Here is a 14,048-nt window from a genome sequence, read left to right as displayed (position 1 = left end):
AGGTCAAGACACGAAAGCTTTAGCAACTAATCCACACCTAATGACCCACCTAAGTGGTACTCAGAATATCACTCAAGAAATCACTCAAGATATCCCTCAAGTAATTAAGGAACAAAAGAAGAAAAGGCACACTAACCTGGGAACTTCCTCTCTGCCCAGAACGTTGGAGGCTATACACCACACCCCCTCAACAGTATTTATAGGAACTCAAACACTGAGATCCTGCTCTGTTCCAGTAACAAGAAGCCGAAAGCACCAGCCTGAAGATGACGAGTGAGACCTCGTCGAAACGTCGCCTAGACACCCCAACTCTTACACGGGAAGACACCCGAAGACACCAAAACCTGCATATATATATATATAATATTTTCAATACAAGGGTCTTAATCCTGCCCCAGTTGCCATACGGTTCACATGCTAGCCTAACAGGTGGTGCTTAAAATACAGTGGTACCTCAGGTTACAGACACTTCAGGTTACAGACGCTTCAGATTACAGACTCCGCTAACCCAGAAATAGTACCTCGGGTTAAGAACTTTGCTTCAGGATGAGAACAGAAATCGTGCGGCAGCAGCGGGAGGCCCCATTAGTTAAAGTGGTACCTCAGGTTAAGAACAGTTTCAGGTTAAGAACGGACCTCCAGAATGAATTAAGTTCTTAACTCGAGATACCACTGTATCTGAAGAAGCAAATGAAATCATAAACTTCACATCCCCCCTTTTTTTACCTTCCACCTCCCATGAACCCCCAAACAGGAACTTGAGGATCAGCTGGAAGAAGAGGAAGCTGCCAGACAGAAGCTGCAGCTGGAGAAAGTAACTGCGGAGGCCAAGATCAAAAAGATGGAAGACGACATCTTGGTGATGGACGACCAGAACAACAAACTCACAAAGGTCCGTGCTGCTGAGCAAACCACGCCCTGCTCTTCGGAGCCAGTGCAGAGGTGGCGGTGAGGGAAACACCTGCTGAAATCCTAAGAAACTGAGAGGGGCAGAGGGTGCCCTCTTGGTGGTTCTGCCAGCCACAGGAACATGGGGGCTGGCAGACTGGGTGAGGGCGTTCTTTGTGCCAGCTCCCAAAATGTGGAACTCCCTCCCTGCAGAGGCTTGCCTAGCACCTTCATTACAAAGAGTTGTATCCAGCTAAAAGGTTCTGCAAGTGCAAGCACTCTGGGCTGCCCAGCAGTACTTCCCCTCACTGTGCAACTCCTAAATTTGTAGAGGGTCCCCCCAACCTTTGAGAGAAGATTTAGGGGGGGGAGGAGAAGGCGGTGATGTTCTGTCGCACAGCCAGAAGTACAGATTCGTTGAATACCACCCGTAGTTCCCGCCCTTTTGCTGAAGAAGCTACTCTTTGGCCTTCGACGGTGAAGATTTGCGTGTCGTTTTTGCGAGATCACCTCTGCTGTCTGACACAATGTCGTTTGGTTTGATTGAAATGAGGGTTTTCATATTGTGCGATATGTCTGGCTGCAACCCACCCTGGGATTTTGTGGTGAAGACGAATGAGACAATAAATAAATAAATAATAGTATAATAATTTATTATTTGTACCCCACCCATCTGGCTGGGTTTCCCCAGCCACTCTGGGCGGCTTCCAACAAAATATTAAAATACCGTAATACATCAAACATTAAAAACTTCCCTGAACAGGGCTGCCTTCAGATGTCTTCTAAATGTCAGGTAGTTGTTTATCTCTTTGACATCTGGTGGGAGGGCGTTCCACAGGGCGGGTGTCACTACCGAGAAGGCCCTCTGCCTGGTTCCCTGTAACTTCGCTTCTGGCAGTGAGGGAACCACCAGAAGGCCCTCAGAGCCGGACCTCAGTGTCCGGGCAGAATGATGGGGGTGGAGACGCTCCTTCAGGTATACTGGGCCGAGGCCGTTTAGGGCTTTAAAGGTCAACACCAACACTTTGAATTGTGCTCGGAAACGTACTGAGAGGTCTAATGGATGGATAGAGGCATCCATGTCTGGATAGACTTGCCTAAACAAAATGGTTTTAAGCAGGTGCTGAAAAGAGTACAGCAGAAGTGGCTGTCTGATGTTAATAGGCAGTGAATTCTCACAAATGCAGAATGAGTATTATGCGGCACATTTAGCAATGCCAGTTTTTCCCCTAAGTAAGTTCATGCAAACTAAATGCAATTTCTGATTGTTTTTGTGTCTGCCTCCCTCTCTTCTCCTCCATAGGAAAGGAAACTTCTCGAGGAGAGGATAAGCGACTTGACCACCAACCTTGCAGAAGAGGAAGAGAAAGCCAAGAACCTGACCAAGCTGAAGAACAAGCACGAGTCGATGATCTCGGAACTGGAAGTCCGCCTGAAGAAAGAAGAGAAGTGCCGGCAAGAACTGGAGAAGATGAAGAGGAAGCTGGAGGGCGACTCGAGCGACCTCCACGAGCAGATCGCAGATCTCCAAGCCCAGATTGCAGAGCTGAAGATGCAGCTGGCCAAAAAGGAAGAGGAGCTCCAGGCAGCCCTGGCCAGGTGGGAACAAGTCCTTGAGGCGCCCCAGATGATGGCTGGTACTTTAGGACTGTGGTTACATGACAAAGGATTTTAAAAATAATAATAATTGAATTTTATTAGTATTTTCCATGCAACAACAACAACACGAAAGATATAAAAAAATAACAATACACAACACACAAAAATCAACATTCGAAAACTAAAACAACAACAACAAATAATCCATATCTCCCAAGTTAATAATATAAACACTAAAACAACAACAACAAGACATTGACTTCCTCCAATCCCACAGCACCTCCATTATCTCTCATTCTGTCTTCCTGTTTTCCTGTTTTCTTTATCCTCTCTATCCTAACATCTAGATAGAAATCCTTCTTTCATATCCTTTCACTTCACAAGGTTATTCCAGACTCAGCCAGATTTCTGCCCTTGAACCTTGACTTTTGAGGTATTCATTTAGGCACTCCCATTCTTTTTTACTTCACTTTTTGGTTTTTGTCTGATTATGTCTGTCAATTTGGCTAATTCTAAGTCTTCTGAGAGCTTACATAGCCTCTCTCCCCTAGTGGGTAACTGATTCCCTTTCCAGTACTTAGCCACCAGGATTCTTGCTGCAGACGTTGCGTATAAGAAAAAAATAGTTTTGTCTTTTGGAATATCATCATTTAAAATTCCTAAAAGGAATGCCTCTGGCCTTTTACTATAGGCTATTCTTAATATTTTCTTTATTTCTTCTTGGAACATGTTTGCATGACAAGGGATTTGCTGTTGCTGGTGGGACACACTATGCTCTGCTGAAACCACTGCATGCTTCTGTTGCCCTCCTGGGAAAAACCAAAACGAGCCCCCAGGAGCATGATTCACACTCCTGCAATAGCTCAGGGGCAGTGGTGTATCTCCTTTGTATCTAGAAAGTCCCGGGTTAGACCGCTGGTGTCTGTAGTTAAACCTGGGGTGGGAAATCTTCTATTCATCCCGAAGGCCACATTGTCAGGAGCAAGCCAGAAGTAAATCACACCGTGCAAGTTGGAGTTAACTCTTTACTTGGTTCTCAAACTGAATCCGTTCTGGAAGTCCGTTCCAAAACCAAAGCGTTCCAAAACCAAGATGCGCTTTCCCATAGAAAGTAATGCAAAATGGATTAATCCGGTCCAGACTTTTGAAAACATCCCCTAAAACAGGAATTTAACATGAATTTTACTCTCGAACGAGACCATGGATCCATAAAATGAAAGCAATAAAGAACGTACCGCAGTCACACATTCAATCAGTCAGTAGCTGAACTGGGTTCCACACGGTCACAAAAACGAAACCAAAAGAGCCGCAAAAACAAAAATGCAAAATAAGTAACAAAAACAGACCTCAGCATAACACTCAAATCGGAAGCGTAACACTCAAAATGGAAGCATAACACTGAAAACGGAGCACGTTCAGCTTCCGAAAAAAGTTAGCAAACACTTCCGGTTTTGCAGTACTGTATTTGGGTTCCAAGTTGTTTGAGTACCAAGGCGTTTGAGAACCAAGGTACCACTGTATTAGCAAAAACATGTTCTGGACAGGAGTGTTGGGCCTAATGAGCACAGCAACTCATCTCTGGTAGGTCTTGCCCCATGAATCAGTTGCTGAGACTGAAGGTTCCTGCCTCCCCACAGCTGCCTAAGTCCCTTCCTCTCCATGCCCCACGCCCCCGGCAATTGGAGACTGGGCCTGCACATTGTCAACCTTTTCTCTGCCCTTTTCATGCCTCTTCTGGTTCTGGGAGACTCGTTGGGATGGGGGAGTTTGTAGTGACTGGATTGAGCAATCTGTGCCTTTAATGACAAACTATCAACTGCTAAGTAAGTTGGTTCCTTTAATTTTTTGGTTTTAAAAAAAGTCTTCTAAAAATCCCATCCTCCCAGGCTTGAAGACGAAACGGGCCAGAAAAACAATGCCCTGAAGAAAATCCGCGAGCTGGAAGCACACATCTCTGACCTCCAGGAGGACCTGGATTCTGAGCGTGCCGCAAGGAACAAAGCCGAGAAGCAGAAGCGGGACTTGGGCGAGGAGCTGGAGGCTCTCAAGACAGAGCTGGAAGATACCCTGGACAGCACTGCCACCCAGCAGGAGCTCAGGTGAGGACGGGAAAGGAGCGGAAAGTGGAGACCATCCCTGCGGTGGAAGCTGGTGCATGGCAGGGCAACTGGGGGGCTGCCCCGTCAAGTTCAGTCTGCTTTCTGCCAGCTAATAACAATCATAATAATCATAATAATATATTATTTATACCCCAGCCACTCTGGGCAGCTCCCAACAGAATATTAAAAACACAACAGAACATCAAACATTAAAAACTTCTCTAATCAGGGCTGCATTCAGATGTCTTCTAGTTGTTTATTTCCTTCACATCTGATGGGAGGGCACCACCACCGAGAAGGCCCTCTGCCTGGTTCCCTGGAATCTCACTTCTCGCAGGAAGGGAGCCACCAGAAGGCCCTTGGGGTTGCACCTCAGGACCTCTGGGCTGAACAATGGGAGTGGAGACGCTCCTTCAGGTATACTGGACCAAGGCCGTTTAGGGCTTTAAAGGTCAGCACCGACACTTTGAATTGTGCTCGGAAACGTACTGGGAGCCAATGTAGGTCTTTCAGGACCGGCTGTTATATGGTCTTGGTGGTCACTTCCAGTCACCAGTCTAGCTGCCGCATTCTCGATTAATTGCAGTTTCCGGGTCACCTTCAAAGGTAGTCCCACGTAGAGCGCATTGCAGTAGTCCAAGCAGGAGATAACCAGAGCATGCACCACTCTGGTGAGACAGTCTGCTGGCAGGTAGGGTCTCATCCTGCATACCAGATGGAGCTGGTAGACAGCTGGAAACAGAATTGACCTGTGCCTCCCTGGACAGCTGTGAGTCCAAAATAACTCACCATTCTAGGTGCAAAGTGAGCCCAGCGACGTGTGTAGCCAGGGGGAAGTTCTGAGGGCCACATAGAAAGGACTTGAGGGCCGCGTATGGTTCGTCTTGCAATAGGGCGCAAGAGCACTTCAAATCCTCTTTAAATTTCCTGGAATACATTTGCAACCCTCCCAGCCTGGAGGCGACGGCAGAGCCGGCTGTATCCCCAAATAATGTGGTTTGGGATGGCAAACAAAAATCACGTCTGTGCTGTTGTTTTCAGAGCGAAGCGGGAGCAGGAGGTGACCATCCTGAAGAGAGCCTTGGACGAGGAGACCCGCACCCACGAGGCTCAGGTCCAGGAGATGAGGCAGAAGCACACGCAGGCTGTGGAGGAGCTGACGGAGCAGCTGGAGCAATTCAAACGGGTAACAAGCAAGCGAGTGAATATATAAACAAACTCAGGGCATTGCTTTGGGGGTGGCTGTGCCCTTTCAGAGCCAGGATTTGCGAACTGCTCAGACTCCTGCAAGGAGACTAGAACTCAGGGCCACCCAGTGCAACGGAGCTCACACTCGCGCTGTACATTTTAATGCACCCTTTTATACCAGAGTGGTTGAGCAATCAACCCTTCTTCCCATGGAACTCTGGGAATTGTAGTTCTGTCAGGGGTGTGGGCATGTGTCTCCTAACAACTCTCAGTGCCCGCTGCAATCTAAGCATTCTTTAAATGCAGAAGTGTCCTGAATGCTGCCGAATTCAGGACAGACAGAATGAATAGGCAGACATAATTCCAAAACGTTTCTGGTCACGGGTTTGATAACAACATAATCGGTGCATGCTTTAGTTTACTTTACACTGCACGTTTTTGTCTCAGGTGTGAGCGTTAAAGATATTGGATGTCAAAAAAAGCAAAAAAAAACCCTGCTGCTGATATATTATTCCATACCCTTTCTTCGCCATATAATCCCCAGGAAGGTTTGAACAATTTAAAACACCATTCAGTCGTACCTTGGTTCTTGAACAGTCTCCATTCCAGAAGTCTGTTCAGCTTCTGAAAACGTTCGAAAACCAAGGTGTGGCTTCCGATTGGCTGCAGGAGCTTCTTGCACTCAAGCAGAAGCTGCAGAAGTCACGTCGGACGTTCGGCTTCCAGAAAATGTTCACAAACCGGAACACTCATTTCTGGGTTTGGAGTGTTTGGAAGCCAAAATGTCTGAGTCACAAGGCATTCCAGAACCAAGATACGACTGTATTTAAATAGTCGAAAACACAAGGATTTGCTGAACCAATAAATTGAAGTGGAATACAAAAAAGGGAGGTATGAGGAGGTCCGGGAAATAAGCTAAAGGAAAATAAGTAATAGAAAATATGTGTGTTTTTAACTGTTTTTATTTTGTATTTTTCTCTTTTTTCATTTTTTACTGTAATATTTCAAAAAAATTTAATAAATATTTTATTTAAAAAAATAATAGTCTAAAACAAACCCAGGTCACACGAATAGGACGGGTCCCCCAAACATTCATAGAATCATAGAATGGTAGCGTTTGAAGGGACCCCTGCAAGAATCCTGCCCATAGGATGGGCTTGAACCACCAGCCTTCTGCTTTATAGCCAGCCGCACTGACCCAGTGTGTCAGATTAAAGAAGTGTGATCGGACGGTGGTGAAATTGACGTATACAAGAGATCTGTGGCTGCCACATTGCTGGAAGACTTGTCAACTCTGGGTCCCTTCTTGGGTACGTAAACACCGAACGTCCTCTGTGCTTTCAGGCCAAAGCCAACCTGGACAAGACCAAGCAGACTCTGGAGAAGGACAACGCCGACCTGAGCAGCGAGGTCCGGTCGCTCAACCAGGCCAAGCAGGAGGTGGAGAACAAGAAGAAGAAGCTGGAAGTGCAGCTGCAGGAGCTGCAGTCCAAGTTTTCAGACGGGGAGCGCGTCCGGACAGAGCTGAACGAAAAAGTCCACAAGCTGCAGGTGACAATCCAGTGTCCCTTTTTCAATTTCTGTAGTTTTTTAAAAAATAAAAAGGATGCAGGAGCCTAGCAAATTTATTATTATTATTATTATTATTATTATTATTATTATTATTATTATTAATTTTCTGTGAGAAGAATGCTGATCAGGCTAATCCAAACACTGCTTTGCTTTGCTCTTCGTCTCCCTTCCAAGTAAGGGTGGCACTGTGGGTTAAACCACAGAGCCTAGGACTTGCTGATCAGAAGGTCGGCGGTTCGAATCCCCGTGACGGGGTGAGCTCCTGTTGCTCGGTCCCTGCTCCTGCCAACCTAGCAGTTCGAAAGCACGTCAAAGTGCAAGTAGATAAATAGGTACCACTCTGGTGGGAAGGCAAGTGGCGTTTCTGTGCACTGCTCTGGTTTGCCAGAAGAGGCTTAGTCATGCTGGCCACATGACTCAGAAGCTGTATGCTGGTTCCCTCGGCCAGTAAAGCAAGTTGAGCACCGCAACCCCAGAGGTGGTCACGACTGGACCTAGTAGTCAGGGGTCCCTTTACCTTTACCTCCCTTCCAGGTGGAGGTTGAGAACGTGACGGGGCTGCTGAACGAAGCAGAGGGCAAGACCATCAAGCTGACGAAGGACGTGGCAACTCTGGGGTCTCAGCTGCAGGACACTCAGGTAAGTACCACCGCAAGCCAAACTGAGGTTTTCAGAGAGGTTCTTGGGGAAGAGTCACCAGCAAGGGCTTCTGCTTTCTTGCTGTCCCCAGGAGTTGCTCCAGGAGGAAACCCGCCAGAAGCTCAACTTGTCCACAAAGCTTCGTCAGATGGAGGACGAGAAGAACAGCATCCAGGACCAGCTGGAGGAAGAGATGGAAGCAAAGCAGAACCTGGAGAGGCACATTTCAACGTTGACCGTGCAGGTTCTGACCATTACTATATAATAGTAATTTATTATTTATACCCCGCCCATCTGGCTGGGCTTCCCCAGCCACTCTGGATGGCTTCCAACAAAATATGAAAATACCGTAATACATCAAACATTAAAAGCTTCCCTAAACAGGGCTGCCTTCAGATGTCTTCTAAAAGTCTGGTAGTTGTTCTTCTCTTTGACATCTGGTAGAAGGGCGTTCCACAGGGCGCCACTACCGAGAAGGCCCTCTGCCTGGTTCCCTGTAACTTGGCTTCTCGCAGTGAGGGAACCACCAGAAGGCCCTCGGCGCTGGATCTCAGTGTCGGGGCTGAACGATGGGGGTGGAAACTCCTTCAGATATACTGGACCAAGGCCATTTAGAGCTTTAAAGGTCAGCACCAGCACTTTGAATTGTGCTCGGAAACGTACAGGGAGCCAATGTAGGTCTTTCAAGACCGGTATTATGTTGTCTCGGTGGCAACTCCGAGTAACCAGTCTAGCTGCCGCATTCTGGATTAGTTGTAGTTTCCGGGTCACCTTCAAAGGTAGCCCTACATAGAGCACATTGCAGTTGTTACGCTGAATTTATCCACTTTGGATGTTAAAAACAAAAACAGAACCCCTTCGGGTTCTTACCGTGCACACCCGCTGTGCGGCAGGCTGTTGTAAATTCCCATTTTCCAGGTTGAAAGATCACGGCTCACTGCGCAGAAAACCCCAGGCAGGGTTGGGCTCACATTCACGTTGCCCATTGCCAACCCCCTAGGTATGCCCCTGACGACAACAACCGGGATCCATGACTTTTATCATGCTCTCAGCAATAATGGGAGCCCAGTGATCAGGGATGATGGGAACTGTAGTCCAACAACTTCTGGAGAGCCACAGCTTCCCCGTCTTTGTTAGAAACCCCAAACAGAGGGCCAGAAGGAGGGAGCTGGGTGGGTGCATGGGCCCATCTCTACATTCCCACAATACTGTTGGATCAGCTGATTCCGCCCATTCACGGGGAAGGTGCTTGCACCTGCGTTGGTTGGGGCGCTGGGTGTCACGAGGGCTTACCTTTCTCTGAACCCCAAACTGCAGCTCTCCGACTCCAAGCGGAAGCTCCAGGAGTACGTCAGCACCATCGAGGGCATGGAGGAAGGGAAGAAGAAGCTCCAGAAGGAAATCGAAGGCCTGACGCAGGAGTTCGAGGAGAAAGCAGCTTCGTACGACAAACTGGAAAAAACAAAGAACCGGCTTCAGCAGGAGCTGGACGACCTGGTGGTCGACTTGGACAACCAGCGCCAGCTGGTCTCCAACTTGGAGAAGAAGCAGAAGAAGTTCGACCAGGCAAGAGCCCATGTGCTGGTCCTAGGGGGAGGGTACCGTGAGGCGTGGTCAAAGTCCAGTCCTGAGCTGAGGGTCTGGAGACTGTCCACCAAGGGGGAAGCAGGGTCCAAAGTAAGAAGCCGGGCATGGTCAGGAACTCTGGAAGAACAGGTCTGGGTGCTGGCAGAAACAGGTTTCCAACCTGGGACTGGGCTGACTGGCCTTTATCTCCTCTGAGGCCAGGGGTGGTCCCGGCCCACAGGTGACCCGCCTCTCCTGGCCTTAAGGCGAGCACTCCTCCTGAGAGCACTTAGTTCCCTCCGCCTCTCTGCCCTGAGCCTCTGCAGCTCAGGAGAGGCTGGAGGGTTACTGGACCCAGAGGCAACCTCACCTTCCCCTGACAGGGCTGGGAGAGGCGCACCTGCAGGCAATGGGTCCTCAATCACCTCCGGAGCCAGAGTGGATACATTTGGTGTCTGCTCCTGAGGACTCGGCACAGGTGCAGGCCCTTCAGATCCAAGCCCCTGCCCCGGCTCAGCCGGCCCTGGAGGCGGGGACTCCTGTGCAGGCTGGGACTCCTCAGCTTCAGCTTCTGAATCAGATTCCCAGGCTATCACAGCCCAGCTCCCTGCATGCTCTCTTTCTGTGCTGTCCACTCTGCTCAGAGTGACCGAAACGTTAATGGGATTGGGTAGCCATTGATGTGCCCCTTATCCAGCAATAACTTTTCCCACGGCAAAATCCCTCCCATATTGTTCACTCACAAACAGGTCCTGTTTAGGAAAGGGACCCCTGCAATGTTAATTAAATGCTTCCTCCTTGCAGCTTTTGTTGCCTTTATTGCTTACTGAGGTTTTGCACAGCACTTAATATAGTGCTGTCTTAGCCAGCAGTGCCTGTTTCCAAGACAACAAACCCTTCCATGTTATTCACTTAACATATAGGTCCAGTTTAGGAAATCCCCCCACAATGTTAATTAAATGCTTCCTCCTGGCAGCTTTCCTTTATTGCTTCTTGTCCAGTGCAGCTTGGGCTTTGATGATGATTTCCTTCTTTATTTTGCCCCTTAAGCAGTCAACTTCTCTGAGCTGTTTTGCTGTTGGAAAGCCCTCTTGCCCCTGAATCAAAATGATGGCCTCCTTGCTGAGACCCGAAGCTCACCAGCATCTTGTTCCTTGGCAGATGCTAGCAGAGGAGAAGAACATCTCTTCCAAATACGCCGAAGAAAGAGACCGCGCAGAGGCTGAAGCTCGGGAGAAGGAGACGAAGGCTCTCTCTCTCTCCCGGGCTCTGGAGGAGGCCCTGGAAGCAAAGGAAGAACTTGAGCGAACCAACAAGCTGTTGAAAGCGGAGATGGAAGATCTCGTGAGCTCCAAAGATGATGTCGGCAAGAACGTAAGTTCCCTCGAAGGGTCTCCTGATCTGCCTGAAACAATTCGTTTACCGTATTTTTCGCTCCATAAGACGCACCTGACCATAAGACGCACCTAGTTTTTAGAGGAGGAAAGGGGGAAAGCCCCGGTTTTTTGAGGATCAGCTCACAGTTGTGCAGCTTTTTTTGCAAAGGGGAAAAGCTCCTTTTTTTATGGGGTTCAACTCACAGTTCTGCAGCTTTTTTAGGAAAGGAAAGGGAACCGTTTCTACAGTTTCCAGACAGATAATCTAATCAGCCAGTCACATGTCTTTGGGGAAACAAACAGCCTCCGTCTGCAGAACATTCAACAATGGAGGCCTGGGCAAGGGGCTGGGGCCGGAAAGGGAGCCAGTGATCGACCACACATTCGCTCCATAAGACGCACAGACATTTCCCCTTACTTTTTAGGAGGAAAAAAGTGTGTCTTATGGAGCGAAAAATACAGTACATGCATCTTGTAAAAACACACGTGCATATATTTGCCAGTTGATTATTAGTTTGCAGTGACTTTTCTTTCCAAGTGAGCCCAGTCATCACATTTCCAGGTTTTGCTTTTGCCTTATTTATTCATTCACCGCTGGTGAGTTTCCCCCCTCGATCCTCTCTCGTCACTTGGCCTGCCTTTTTGCCTCCTGCTCCGAACAGGTCCATGACCTGGAGAAATCCAAACGGGCCTTAGAGCAGCAGGTGGAAGAGATGAAGACCCAGTTGGAGGAGCTGGAGGATGAGCTCCAGGCAACGGAGGATGCAAAGCTGAGGCTGGAGGTGAACATGCAAGCGCTGAAAGGACAGTTCGAAAGAGACCTCCAAGCCAGGGATGAGCAGAACGAAGAGAAGAGGAGGCAGCTGCAGAAGCAGGTATCAGCTTCCATTTTACCACCTATCTTCTCGTAGCCTCAGAGAGTAAGGAGACCTTTCCCCACAGGGCCTGGGGTATTCCGGAGTTTTGGACCACAGCTGGAGGGCACCAGCTTGAGGAAGGCCAGCGTAGAATCTAAGTGTTGGGTTGTCCAATACCTAAACATGCCTCCTCCAGTTGATGGCTGGAAGATATCTGAACATGAATGGCTTCTGATAGCTACTACCTACTGAGCAGAACTCAATATGGAAGTGTGTGTGGACAGGGGAGGACAACATAGTTTTGCAGCATGGACTTAACCAGCAAAACAAACAAGCAGCTGCAGTTTTGCAGCTCCTAAGAACTGCTTTTTAAAAAGTTATTTCCATCCAAGCTCAGCATTATAAAAGCCGCTTAAATTAAGGTTACCAGACGTCCCCGTTTCCTGGGGACAGTCCCTGGATTTAAAAATCAGTCCCCTGACAAAATCCTATCATTCCTATTGAAGTTGAAAAGTATCCCCGGATTCACTGAAAAAAAATCTGGTAACCTTAGCTTAAATATTAAGATATTTGGGGCCTGTCTGTGCTCTTTTCCTCTTCTCTCCCCATCCATGTTTCCTTTTGTGCCATCTACTTTTTCAGATGTAGACCTGTGGGCAAGGACCATGTTATTTTTCTCTTGATCTGTAAACTGCTTGTGAACTTTTCTGGCTAAAGAGCATGTTATAAATGATTTGAAAGAACAAACGAATGAATGAACTTAGCTGGACAGCATCTACAACCCAAAGGCCTTTTGGGGAAACCTAATCGCTTGCAAGGGACGTGGGTGGCACTGTGGGTTAAACCACAGAGCCTAGGACTTGGCCAATCAGAAGGTCGGCGGTTCGAATCCCCGCGACGGGGTGAGCTCCCATTGTTCGGTCCCTGCTCCTGCCAACCTAGCAGTTTGAAAGCACATCAAACTGCAAGTAGATAGATAGGTACCACTCCGGTAGGAAGGTAAATGGCGTTTCCGTGCACTGCTCTGGTTCGCCGGAAGCGGCTTAGTCATGCTGGCCACATGACCCGGAAGCTGTATGCCGGCTCCCTCGGCCAGTAAAGCGAGATGAGCGCCGCAACCCCAGAGTCGATCAGGGGTTTACCTTTTTACTAATCGCTTGCAACCACCTCTCCATTGTACAGCTCTTAAATAGATAGATATTCCCAAAAAGTAGTTGAAGAATAGGACCTTGTCAAAGACTGCCCCGCTCTCTCCCCCTAGAATGTTTACCGTTTGAGGAAGCGCTGCGAGTCTTCCACACATTTAGCCGCAAGTAACTGAGCAATGCCTTTCACAGAATTGTAGAACTGCAGAGTGGGAAGGTACCCCGAGGGTCATCTAGACCAACCCACTTTGCACGTCTAAACCTTTTACAATTGCTTCCCTGCTGCTACTTAGCTCCACGAGATGGAAGTGGAACTGGAAGACGAGCGCAAGCAACGGGGCTTGGCCGCCGCCGCCAAGAAGAAACTGGAGGTGGACATCAAGGACATGGAGGGCCAGCTGGACTCTGCCAACAAGTCCCGGGACGAAGCCATCAAGCAGCTGCGGAAGCTCCAGGTCAGGGCAACCCACTTGCTTTCACCCAGGAGGGTTGGGCGTCTGCCAGGGGCCTAATAATAATCATAATAATAATTTATTATTTGTATCCTGCCCATCTGGCTGGGTTTCCCCAGCCACTCTGGGCGACTTCCAACAAAGATTAAAAATACACTAAAATGTCACACATTAAAAACTTCCCTGAACAGGGCTGCCTTCAGATGTCTTCTAAATGTCAGGTAGTTGTTTATTTCTTTGACATCTGATGGGAGGGTGTTCCACAGGGCGGGCGCCACCACCGAGAAGGCCCTCTGCCTGGTTCCCTGTAGCTTTGCTTCTCACAGTGAGGGAACCGCCAGAAGGCCCTCGGCGCTGGACCTCAGCGTCCAGGCAGAACAATGGGGGTGGAGACTCTTGCCCAAAGGACAAGAGCCTCTTAGATCCACTGCAGTGAGGAGAGAGAGACTCTCTGAAGCAGGGGGGAGCTGGAGGGTGTCTTGCCGAAGGGCCCTCCAAACCTAGTGAGATGGGGGAGAAATTCAGTTCGGTTTGCCTTCTAAATCGAGCCTGTCTAATTCTTGCTTTCCGAAATGATGCATGGACTGAAACGCAGCCACCTTTTGAAATTCTCATTTCTCCAAATTTTTGCAATGCAGTTCTTCAGCCAAGTAATGTGCGCCACAAA

At 48.5% G+C, this 14,048-nt stretch overlaps 1 protein-coding gene across 7 annotated transcripts in view; it reads left to right on the top strand.

Moving 5' to 3' along the window:
* Positions 1–14,048, top strand: part of MYH11 (myosin heavy chain 11) — a 109,809-nt gene that overhangs the window by 81,145 nt on the left and 14,616 nt on the right. For all 7 annotated transcript variants that reach the window (XM_083474114.1, XM_083474117.1, XM_083474113.1 and 4 more), the window contains 11 exons: positions 755–892; positions 2,192–2,487; positions 4,374–4,586; positions 5,628–5,772; positions 7,119–7,325; positions 7,881–7,985; positions 8,077–8,229; positions 9,303–9,551; positions 10,713–10,925; positions 11,590–11,802; positions 13,223–13,384. In XM_083474114.1, the coding sequence (XP_083330240.1) occupies positions 755–892; positions 2,192–2,487; positions 4,374–4,586; positions 5,628–5,772; positions 7,119–7,325; positions 7,881–7,985; positions 8,077–8,229; positions 9,303–9,551; positions 10,713–10,925; positions 11,590–11,802; positions 13,223–13,384 (2,094 nt within the window). The remainder of the gene's footprint in view (positions 1–754; positions 893–2,191; positions 2,488–4,373; positions 4,587–5,627; positions 5,773–7,118; positions 7,326–7,880; positions 7,986–8,076; positions 8,230–9,302; positions 9,552–10,712; positions 10,926–11,589; positions 11,803–13,222; positions 13,385–14,048) is intronic.

This window comes from Podarcis liolepis, assembly GCF_965112155.1.
Source record: "Podarcis liolepis genome assembly, chromosome: 14".
In the NCBI taxonomy this organism is placed as follows: domain Eukaryota; kingdom Metazoa; phylum Chordata; class Lepidosauria; order Squamata; family Lacertidae; genus Podarcis; species Podarcis liolepis.
Note: the sequence above shows the minus strand (reverse complement) of the source record. Positions and strands in the feature narration are given on the sequence as shown.